At 35.3% G+C, this 12,581-nt stretch overlaps 1 protein-coding gene across 8 annotated transcripts in view; it reads right to left on the reverse strand.

Moving 5' to 3' along the window:
• The window catches only part of SBF2 (SET binding factor 2), a 288,713-nt gene that overhangs the window by 149,702 nt on the left and 126,430 nt on the right, over nucleotides 1-12,581 (reverse strand). For all 8 annotated transcript variants that reach the window (XM_075094794.1, XM_075094793.1, XM_075094800.1 and 5 more), the window contains exons 4-6: nucleotides 5,655-5,768; nucleotides 3,953-4,063; nucleotides 1,581-1,686 (exon numbers count right to left, since the gene is read on the reverse strand). In XM_075094794.1, the coding sequence (XP_074950895.1) occupies nucleotides 1,581-1,686; nucleotides 3,953-4,063; nucleotides 5,655-5,768 (331 nt within the window). The remainder of the gene's footprint in view (nucleotides 1-1,580; nucleotides 1,687-3,952; nucleotides 4,064-5,654; nucleotides 5,769-12,581) is intronic.

Genomic DNA, 12,581 nt, shown 5'->3' on the forward strand with positions numbered 1-12,581 from the left:
TCCATCTGTACATATCTACCCATTAATAAAATGTGGTTAATAATATTAGCTTAAATTCTATGTATGTGAAAACAATTTTAAATACTCATATGGAAGTTTTAAAATTCATTTTTCTACACAATGAGTGGAATAAAAAACCACCTCACTCTGCAAACCTGCTCTTACTAAGAATCCGAGAGGAAAAGATGGCCCCCAGTTTCCCCTTCCATATTTACATTCCCCACTGTCTTTACACAGTTTCCCTCTATAAATATGATGCATAAAATGACTTTTCAGATTATTTCCCTTTGTTGTCTACCTCAGATTGATCCTGTGACAAAACACTACAATCCCAATTTGCAATACAAAAGCCAAGTGTCACAAGACATGGTAACTAACCTATCTAAAAGCATTAGCACTAGCTAAAAGCCTTGCTTTCTCCAACAGTTTCAGAACTGTGAATTTATAGCAACCTTCACTACAATTGCCCAAAATAAACTGCCTCAACTTAGGTATCACACACCGTACTTACAGCACAAACACACCAACCCACATGGTATATCGTATCTTATTTATGGTACCTCACACCATATTCACTGTCTTCAGAAAAGGGGAAATTTTGTTGGGCCTATCCATGTTCAAAACATTGCCTGCAATCTGATCAGAGTAATCTTAATGAACCTTGACATAATAAGCCAAGTAAAACCTCAGGGAATGTGTGGTGAGGATAAGCAGCATCTATACCATGTTAGCTGTGTTTTTTAATTTAAACTGCTATCAACAAAATAATATTGCTTTGGAATAATAGTCTTTTTGGAAGGATACAATTAAATCTTATCAGTGCTAGATGGCATTGTGCTCAGCAGATCTGATACTTCTTCTTGTGAAGCTCTTACTCGTCTTCAGTATTGTTTTTCCAGTTTTCATCCATTCTTATTGTCCATTTATGAGAAGAATGGATGAAACACACATTCAGAGGCCATCTGATTAATGGAAACTAAACTTCACAAACCAATGGAAAGAAGACTAACAGTGTTAAAATTTAATGAGACCCATGAGATTAGTATTGAGGTACCTGGGTAACAGTGACGTGGTGCTGTAATTGTAACAAACAAATAAGCATTTGATGAGGATTGTGTTAGATCGTCTTGAAAGACAGGGAATAAGAGAGAACAGAGTAATAGGAATTCCACATAGTTACCAATATCAGCACGTGGTATCTTTTCTACTAACCTTTTCAGTTGCACTAGTTTTATTATTAACCTTGATTTTGTTTGGAGTTTGTACAGTATCCAACGGGTGGGCAATATTTTTACATGAATGTTTTTGTAATTAAACAGAGGCCAGGCTCAATTCTGCTCATAGTACATTTACAGATATTAGAAAATACTGGAGATAACTTACCACAGGCAGAATGTACAAAAAGGTTATATGAATGTCTTCTTTGGGGACAAAAACACTATTAGTCATTCTTTCATTCAAAAGAAATTAATATTTACCGTGTAGCTTTCTTGGTGCATAATCTGAACTAATGAGGACAGAAGATACCTCATCCTGTAATTTAAAAAAGCACATTTTTTTCAAAGCAGACCTAGACGTACCCAGTTGCTGAAAGAGAAGAGCTACACTGGTGCCCGTAACAGGAAGGCTATCATGTAGAGGAGTCTGTATCAGTTGTCGGTCTCCAGCTCCCAAAGAAAACAGTTTCTGCAGAAAGAATTTTTTTTCACTGAGTATAAATTTAATTTATAGAGAAAAAACAAGCTGTTGTCATACAGTCAAGTGATTCATCCTGCAAAAATTATTTGTTTTGTATACAGAAGTTTAAAGCCAGTAAGAATAATTGAATTGACCAATAGAGGCCTGAAATATAATTTGAGGACAATGATATGTCTCCTTGAATGTATAGCATGATAGTGCTTTCCTTGCTTTTCCACTGATTTAGTTAAACAGTTATGGCTTTGAAGGCATCCGACACTACATTTTTAATAACACATTGAAACATCTCCCAGAAAAAAAAAACAACCTCAAACAGTTCAAAACCCATTCAAATCAGAAAAAATACATATTATTTTTCTAACTGAAGTTTTCTGATATATCTGTCCGCATGCATGTTTTAAATACAAACATACTTGTAGTATATGGGTATTGAAGAAGACACTTCTGCTACTCCTATGTTTATGCTCTGCAAATTAAAGTAGAATTAAAACTTCAGTTACCTTTCCAGCACAAGAACATACCTCCCCTTGAGGGAGACAGGAAATGGGAGTGAAAGGAGTGCACCTGTGTATCACATCCCAAAAAGTATTGTAACTGCAAAATAATCTTGCTTTCCTCTGAGTAAATCCACATGACATTCAAGCAGCAAGTGATTTCAAGCAGTTACTTCTAACCACTACCGTGGTGTGGGTAGGGGACATTTCTGTATAAGCAGTAAGTGTGGTACAACTCTACTTTGTACAGCAGCAAAGACGCTGAGTGTATGAAGGTAGCAAGCTCTAGCTGCTGCACTGCAGATGTCTGAAACCAAAATGTTCCACAGTAAAACCAAGCAAGTCCCTTAGCTGTAGCAGAGATGCCCTTCCCCAGTCCTTTAGCAGCAGACCTGGATAGAGGTCAAGAACTAATTTTGCAGTTGATTATTTCAACAGTGGAGACATGAATAACCTGGGTGGCTCCTCAAGGACTTCTGGAGATAAAAAAATCAGGTGTTCTCATTCTAACATATATAATTCAGATTTAACCCTGGAGGCATGAAGCTTAAGAAAGAAAACAGAATAACTTAATTTCTGATTAAAATGGTTGTTTGACACTAGCAAATTTAAGTTCAAACTGAAAGAACATTTTATTTGAGGACAGAAAGCGGAAGAGAGAATAGCACTGGGAAAAAAAAAGAGCCAGAAGGTCAAGTGGATCACCAAAACCCGTAATATGAAGTTCAAATACCACTGGAAAAATAAGGTTTCTGATAGGGAGATACAATCTAATCACTCCCCTTCAAAACCAAAAGGCTTGGGATGGAAAAACAGACACGTGGTTGCCTGGAGACTAATAAGGCAGATCTTGACTAAACTGAGAGGACATTTTGCCGCTAAGAGAAATTCCAAAGCAGACTGGGCAATAGGAAAAAAACAGAAAAGAATCAGGGATTTCAAGAAGGTTGATAATCCATAGGGTTGGTGGGAAGTGTGAGAAAATGTGTATGAAATTAACTTTAAAATACCGCCATTTGGATACTTAGTTTCTAGGTATGTTTCATTATAAGGACTACAATTTCCCAGTAGTGTCACAGCATAAAGTAAAAGCCAAGCAAATTAAGACCCAACTGGATTGTCAGAAACCCACAAGTGTACAGGAATAATTTACTTAAAGTAAATCAACAAACAAACCTGACTTCCTGCCCATAGAAAGCATAGGTAAAATGAGAAAGAAGTATAGTTGCTGGAGAGCTTTTCCCTTATTTTTGAATGCATCGGTTACCTGGAATATTTAATTATCTCTGAGAAAAGAATGTAAAAGTTATTTTTTTAGCCTTTTTAAAAAAAAAATTATGAAAATAGAGATTTAAAGGAGTTACCAAGAAAAGACCAGTGAAATCCTGAACTGCATCAAGAAAAAGACATGGGTAAAGGAACTAAAGTAAAGGACATGTTAAAAAAAAAGGCAAAGAAAAGAGGCCTCTAAAAAAATCTGTAGCAAGCAGAAATATTCCTGAATATGCACTATTATTAAAAACTAAACTTATATAAACTGCTTGATTTGTTACTGTGCCTTGTAAAAAGCCAACTCAGTGACAAAATTAACCCTTTGACCTTATCCTGGAATGGAATTTTTGCTGTCTTTAGAAGACAGGCCACAGGGAAAGCACTCAGCTGAACTATGATCTTTTTTTCTTCAAAAATATTTCAAGAATTTATTTTTTGTTTTCTTCATAAATTGAATTAACTGGAAAAATACCCTTTTTTCCGTTTACCTGAGACCCTCCAGAAGCGGGGACAAGGCACGAACACAGATTTGCAATGAGAGTCTCCAGTGACACGTTCAGGCTGTCCACATACACAGTATAGATCAGGCCAAGGCAAGCCTAGAAAGGTAGACAAAATATATTAGACTGCTGTACGGGGAAGGCAGATGTCAAATTACTTCAAGATCTATGTATATAATGTAATGAAGTACTTTCCAATTGAAGACAAAGTAATTTGCTATAGAAGCAATCATTCATTTAAAAAAAAAAATAGCTCAACTATTTAGAAGCTCGGCTATGTGCTGGCAGGTGTAGATATATTCTTTTTTTAAAAGAAATTATATGTTTAATATTTGTGCTTTGTTCATTACACAGAAAGTGCTTTACTAAAAGTTACTTAAAAAAACTATAAAATCAACATAGCTTGATCTGTGCTTTGAATTCTATGGACCTAAACCCAACTGGTTTCTAGAGTAGAATACTGATGAATCAGTAAGCTTTTGACTAGCATCAAGCATCAGCAGTTCCATATATTACTTAACTTACTGTTAATTTTAAAATATATTTATATTGAAATAATATAATAATGTATGTTAACACCAGCATTTCCATTTTTTTAAATTGATCCAGTTTTGATTGAGAAATCAAAAAAGTTATCACTTTTACTAACAATTTAATGTAAAATCATTTAACATCAGTTCTTAGAAGCCTTTGGAAAAAAAGGAAAAAACTTTGTTCCACAGCATCCTTTTGGTGCCTTTTAACTGCTGTAATTTTGATAATTCAACAAATATTTTAGGAAATCTTTTCTTAGAAATAAATCCAACAGTAACTTTTCAAATAACATATAGTTAAGCTTTGAAACTCCTTGCCACGGGTTGTTGTAAAATCCGACCGTTAAGAAACTGGACAAATTATATGGAAAACCTCTGGTTCAGGATGTCATTTAACTGTAATTCACACTGAATTAGGAAAATATTTTGTGGAGTTATTTCTATGGCCTGCCCTGTTCTTACATGCTTCGCTTTGCATGTGCTACAGCCCACTATCAGAGAAAAAATATGGGGCTATGCGGACTTTTAATCTCACTCGGTACAGTCATTCTTAATGTCTAATGACAACTAAACTGTTGAATGATTTCCTCCCTTGATCTGTAAACTGAACTGTATTTGTTTCTCTTAATATGTATTAGCTTAATAATAATTTAAGCTTTTCATTTATCTAAGATCAGCCATATTTCATCAGCTGAAAGTAATCCAAGATCCTAAATCTCTGTAATGCATCTTACTTTGATCTGGAAGAGGCTCTGACATTTTGCCTTACATATGGAGAAAAACTAGCATTTCTCTATTAATTTACCATTATATATTTAATCAAATAGTGCTAATGTGTTGTTTTTACCTGATCAAGTCTGGGTTTGTCCTAATACTTCCCTTCATTATACTGTAAATTGAGCCCAGAAAAATCTCTATTTCATCTTCTACGTAGATTTAAAACTGTTTGGAGGGTAAAAAAGCACTGTTTCAACCTATAGGGGCTGTTTACTGTCATCGACATTGACTTTCATCTAGTTCAGTCTAAGCCTACTCTTGCTTTTAAATACCCAAATAAATTCTGAGATGTTTTAAATCAAAAGTTCTGTCACTGCTACTCATTAAAACCAGATTTGGCTGCTGACATATACTATAAATGGCGATATCAAGTTATTTACCCTGAAAATTTCTGGATAATCTAGCCTGGACACCAACACCAGACTTTTAGGAGCAAATACTTCTGCAGGCGGAATTAAACCAGACTCCTCTTCACCTTCAATTTCTTTTCTTCCCTTGAAAACAGAAACACTCCAATTAATATGCAGAAAGAAACCTCAAACTAGCGTTCTTACAAAAAATTAACATTTCTCAGAACTTTAGGAAAAAAAATGAACGTATTATTTGAAACTGGTAATGAAGGCAACTAAGAGGAACATATTCCAATGGTTGCCTGAACTCCCTAAAAGCATCTATGTGTAGTTCAACCTGGGAAGTCATCTACCAACGTACCTAAAATAATGTTTTTTTGAGACAGCAGCTTAACAGGACGATGTTTCACAGTGTTAGCTGATTTACAATCAACCATACACCACCCCCACCTCCACCCCCCCACCCCCCCCACCCCCAAAAAAATTCATAGAAGAATGCTTGGTTGTCCTACTCATATTCAATAATTCAATTTCTTACAAAATTTCCACTGATGTTATAGCTAAAATTATCTATAAAGTCATCTCCAGCCTGACTCAGTGAGTTTGGAATCTAAAGGAATTTCTTCAGAAGAAAACTAGTTCAGATTTATCAAAAAATCCTTCAAACTTATGAACCACTAAGTTTCTGGTTAAAAGAAAGAGAAAGGAACAATATAGATAAAGTTGCAAGTTGTTCAGGATATTGTGCAAGTTGCTATAGCCTCCTTGCCAGCGCTTACTATTCAATCACAAATATTTCATTATTACTCGTGACCAAAAATAAAGATGTCATTAAATACTAAAATTCCACACATTTTTTGACAAATTCATTAACTGATTAAGTTTTCAAATGACAGGAAGTCCGTGCTTTCCAATTTTTGCATGTAATTCTGTCCACTCATACACCACCCACAAAATTTAAGTATTTTTGTTCCTCTGACCGAGCATTCTTGTAAGTAAAAATCACTATATTATCTAATTAGGAACACAATGAAAATCACTTCCCTTTCTGTATGACAATATGAAATATCTGCCTTCTATTTCTGACATGTTGCTAGTCATCATTTCAGTTTACTAAAAAAAAATAAATCCAACATCACTTTTGTATTAAATAGAAGAAACCTAATAGAAATGCTCTCAAATGCCAGGAATGCGGCAAGTTCATGAGCTTTATTTCACAACCTTAATTCAGAATGTATAGTTTCTTTAAGCAAATGCATGTATCCAAACAAAAGCATTTAAAACAATGATATTAGAAGTACTTAAAAACCTGATTTAATACATGCTTTTCATTATGAAAAATGTTTAGTTACAATAAGCTTCAGGTGGGAATTTTATTGATAGGGGTGTACACTATCGAAAAAGTTTGGGGACCACCACCCTACAGCATAATTGTCCTCCTGTTGGAGAATAAAGGGCTAATTCTTAACATGACATGCAGGTAAAGGTATCTACATTAGAGCCTTTGTCCACTGCCCTTCGACCCATAAAGGCACACCTGGCCTTTCAGGCTTATGTCCTGAACACAATGCATGTGTCTCTTGGAAGCTGCTCAACCACACTCAAGTTCTGTGTCAACCTATGCTAAAGCACTTCTCTCAAACACACCCCTAAAGAATAAGATATATAGGTTAAGTGTGTGTGCACATGCGCTTTGGTCCTCTATTGTCATTTCTATATAAACAAAAAAGGGCATGTAATTCTTTACATGTATACCAGAAGAGACAGAAATACTGTAAAATATTTTGATGCTTTTTTTATACACCAACTAAATGAGATTCTGGGGGTTTTATAAAACTGCCACTGTGATTCTTCAGGACATACAAGTTAGGTGGTATTCACTTATGCTGTGCCATCCTAAGCAAGACAAAAAAACCCCAAACCAAAAAAGTATAAGCATGGTGATACCGAGTTAGACAAAAGGTTCATCTATAGCTTAGTACCCTGTCTTGGTGTCAAGGGCCCCTCCAGTGCATTCTCCCTGTCTCCCGCAATCTGCAGCTCAGGTACTTCCTGACCTGAGGACAGCCTTCTATCTAAAAAACAATTCAGCATTCAAGTAAAAATGGTTTAAAGAGAGAGCATAGTTACGTTTGTATCAACAAAGCTCTCTTAATCAAGAGATATGTGTATTTTCATACCAAAGTAAAAACAAGTGGCACAGCAATATACACACACACGGTCATATACTTGGCTTTGTACATTAATTTTTACCTAAATGGCAACCAAAACATATGCAACATACATGCTTTGTCTAGTTTGCATCTCATTTCTAGATTAAAACTGTGATTCACAAATTAGTAGAGAAAGACAATAACTCAACAGTCACGTGTCCCACACATGTTCATTTATTTCCATCCATTATAATGCTGACAGGGAGAGCTTTTGCATTAATTCCAGTTCCCTCTCCCTGCCCCTAAAAATGCAAGAACTTCTTTTAAATTACAGTTTAGTGGTTATATACCGCTAAACATATAATCAAAAGTTTATTGTATCAACTGTTCTAAAGAGCAATTATGAATTCTAGGCATAAGGGCAACAGATTCTGCCTATCTGACAAATTGGACCCTGACAACATTAGGAAAAACGAAATTAAAACATATTCTACCTTTATAAAGCAAAGGAATATGGAAGCTTCTCTAGAGTCACACGGAACTAAGATAATGAAAACTCAGGGTGCATAGACAGGGAGGTTTCTATAAAAGACAATTTTCATAAAATCCCCTCAACTTCACATCAAGTCTTGAATTAATTCTTAATTAGATTTAATTTAAAACTTTAAGGGCACAACAGCAGCACAGTATTGATTTGATAAACCATTTACACTATAAAAATGCTCTCTTACTTCATAAAAGATTTACAGAAAAATGTAATGTGATGAGCCATATTTTTTCCACGGCTAAACGTTCTGACAGGCACGTGGGCACATTATTGGGAGTCACCAGACTAAGTAGATAATCATTTCAAACATGTGACTTTTAACCTACTTTTCAAGCAAAGTATTACCATCACAAGCATTCTGTAGCAGTACTAAATACAAAGCAGTAAAACCACAAACTTAATTCTTTCTAGTTATGCTTTTGCTCAGACACATACACATTTCGTCTTTATCCCTTTTCTCATCTAAGGAAAAAAAAACTCAAAGAGTTGTTTGGGTTTTTTTTTCTCAATACGTTCTTATTTTATAAATATAGCAACTAAATTAAGAATAACTGGATATTAAGGAAAACCTTGCTAATGATACATAAACTAAAAGATTAGATTAAACTGGTTAACTAAGAAGAAAATACTGCCATTTTATTTTTTTTAAAATCTAGTTGATTATTACATTTTTTTCTTTTGCGCTTATATTGTTGAAAGAAGATTATAATGGTATTTGGTATTCTGCTATGGGGCTTCCCTGATATTTCTCATCTAGACTGTTGGCTAGGAGCCCTTCATACTACAGAAGAACAGATTACGAATTTTGTCAATTTCAAGCAAATATTGACAGAGATTCCTTTCATACAAGCAGACTTTGAAAACAGCTGAGATGAGAAATATATACCACTAGAGAAGAAACAAATGTTCCAAATGCTTAAAGATCCATTTAGTTTAAAAGGTGATACGCATTTAAAACCTAATTCAGAAATATCTGTGCCTTTAGATTGGCAATGAACGTAAGTTTTTTTAATATCAGATTAATATGAAAAACTCTTCGGTAGACTGAGGAATAGGTAAAAGAGACCTAACTGTATTAATGAAAGGAACTGTATGATGACCTGTGATCATACAGGCTTTCTCCAGACTTAAAATATTTTGTACCCTATGATTACATCCATGTTTGACTTAAGCCTGTGAGGGTCCTGTTCCCTGCTTGCCAAACCCAGAATAATCTTTTCTTCTGCATCTTTATTTGGTTTCTAAACTTATAAGAAGAATATAGTGCAGGGATTTGTAAACTATGGCTGACTCAAGTCCACAGAGCACTTTGTCTACAAAATCTACCAGAAAACACTATAGTTACTAATATGCTCATTACAGAACAACTTATCCACAAAATCACCCAGCTAACAAAGCCTGTCTTTGCAGAAGTCTTCATTCAAGGGTTCCTTGTTCACATACGTATGAATGTGACAGTCTGGGCATCTGAAACATGGAAGGTACATGGGAGTGTCTTTGATTTTTCTTTTTTGAAGACTACCTTTTTAATTCTAGGCCCCACTGCATCTCTTAGAGAAACGGCACTGCCAAACTGTTAAATTTAGATATTTCTTAAACAAATTTTAAGTGGTTGTATTTCAAACAGTCACAAAAACACAGATACAACATCACAGTGATGAATGTTGTTACTTATCTCCCAGGAGATCAAAAAAAGTCTAGGAGAAATCAAGATAACAAATTTTAAAACTAGATACAGAATTATCTTCTTAAAATTTTAAAATACAATTAAACAAGTGTTTATTTGTTGTGTAAGTAGACATGGTTAAGGATGTACCATAAGATTAAACAGAACTGCCTTATCTGTGTTACAGCAGGGTGTTTGATTTGTTTACTTGTCATTTTTGGTTTGGTGTCCGTCCCCCCCCTTTTCCTGCATAAATAATATATAATAAACAAACTCAGAAAACAGTGAAACTTCTTTTGAAGGACATATGATGCAATTTCATTTTGCAACTTGTTTGCTCTAGCTGTAAAGTGGCCTCTTAAGAGAGTGGCCAAAAAAACCTGTGTGCCATTTAAAGCAGACCAGTATATTCTTAAACTCGATTTTTTTCCCCGTATATTTTAAAAAATATACACACCCACATCTACACTAAAAATATATATATACACACAACTCCTGACAGAACATAGTAATTAACTTCATAGATTCTTACATAAATGAGAATACAGAACTAGCGAGAGCACAAGTACATATATTACAACTGTTTGCCTTATTGTATCATGCGAAGTATCCATTTATCGTACTTGTGACCTGAAGTGCTGGGGTAAACTGGAATGTACAATAACCAACTAATTGAACTAACAGCACCACTTTATAGTTTAACAACTGTGATCAGCACTGTTCATCATCGTTCTGCTATTTACTTGTTTGCTTGTTTTCTGAGAACAATTTGTTCCTCAGTTTAGACAAGGGATTTACATGGCATTAAGCCTAAGCTAGACAAATTCAGACTAATTATTCAAGCATTTTTTAACAAGGAAAGTAACTGATGACTGGAGTTACCTACCAACAGATCAGGCATGATGTCCCAGATCCACAATCTAGAAAAAGGTTTAACACATTTTATTTTTTTTTAATAGATGCAGTTAAAAATCAAATACTTGTGGGCTTGATAACTTATTAAAAAAAGGTATTTCTTTCCTTTGTATTGGTGTCCTTTTGCTTTAAAATTCCCTCTACATTTATGAAAAGTGTAAGAGCAACTGGGCACAGCTTCAAGCATTTTATCAAGTACATAGTATCAAGCCAAGAAGGCCAACAGCATCCTGGCTTGTATCAGGAATAGTGTGGCCAGCAGGAGTAGGGGAGTGATCACATCCCTGTACTCAGCACTGGTGAGGCCGCACCTCGAGTACTGTGTTCAGTTTTGGGCCCCTCAGTACAAGAAAGACATTGAGGTGCTGGAGCGTGTCCAGGGAAGGGCAACAAAGTCAGTGAAGGGTCTGGAGAACAAGTCTTATGAGGAGCGGCTGAGGGAATTGGGGTGGTTTAGTCTGGAGGAAGCTGAGGGGAGACCTTGTCGCTCTCTACAACTACCTGAAAGGAGTTGGTAGCGAGGTGGGTGTTGGACTCTTCTCCCAAGTTACTGGTGATAGGATGAGAGGAAATGGCCTCAAGCTGCATTAGGGGAGATTTAGATTGGATATTAGGAAAAAATTCTGTACTGAAAGTGTTCAGGCACTGGAACAGGCTTCCCAGATAGGTGGTGGAGTCACCATCCCCGGGGGTATTTAAAAAAATGTGTATACATGGCATTGAGTTTATGGTTGGACTCAATTATCTTAGAGGTCTTTTGCAACCTAAATGATTCTATGGTTGTAATGAGATAAGAGTTTGAAAGGCTGGTATTTGAAGAAAGTTTCAAGTATTAAACAAATAGTAATTTTAATAATAAAATATGGCGTATTTGCCTTAAACAAATTGGTCTAGATAAAAAGAAAAAACTTTCTTAAAACTGAAACGTACACTGAATATTTTCTTCATACGCTACAAACAGGTACTGTGGAAAAATGATTTACACATTGTAACGGAGCAAGTGATGAGTAGTCACATAGCTCTCCCAGTTCAGTTCCCATGCCAGTCTAAGGAGACATTAAAGGGAATGTAATCAACACTGTGAATATATGAAAGCATACAATACAGAGTGCACAGGCTTCGCTTAACAACATATGATTGATACCATTTCAAAACTTCATCACTCTCCTGTTTCTTCAGTATGGACTATTTATGCTACTTGGCAAAACTTAAGCAGGTACAAAGGTGAATATGAAGCAGTCCTGTGATATATTCTGCCCAATGCATTTTGTTTGCTTTAGATTACAAGTATATATTAAGAGTTCAAAATTATCAGTTTTAAATGACATCTTGTAAGGCCAAGAATAGTGTAAGTGCTTACTTTCCATGCTTAGCATCAAAGAAGTATAGGAGAGAAATGTCAGAGCTCTATTGTGTAATGGCTTGCCAAACAGAAGTATGAAACATGAAACTGCATGAAACATGACAAAAGCTCAACCAATCAAACTGATAGCAAAACTGTTACAAAGTCCTTTGCATCAGGTCCTTTTCTCATTGCTTAGTTTTACTCTTTTTATACTTTTTACGGCCGACACCAAAAATCTCACATAGAAACTGGGCACCTGAAAATCAGGCCAAACCCGACGGAAACTGGTCATTCACAGTTAGTCTCAAGGAATAAAGACAAAGTCAACCAC

This window comes from Phalacrocorax aristotelis, chromosome 5 (genome assembly GCF_949628215.1).
Source record: "Phalacrocorax aristotelis chromosome 5, bGulAri2.1, whole genome shotgun sequence".
Lineage (NCBI taxonomy): Eukaryota > Metazoa > Chordata > Aves > Suliformes > Phalacrocoracidae > Phalacrocorax > Phalacrocorax aristotelis.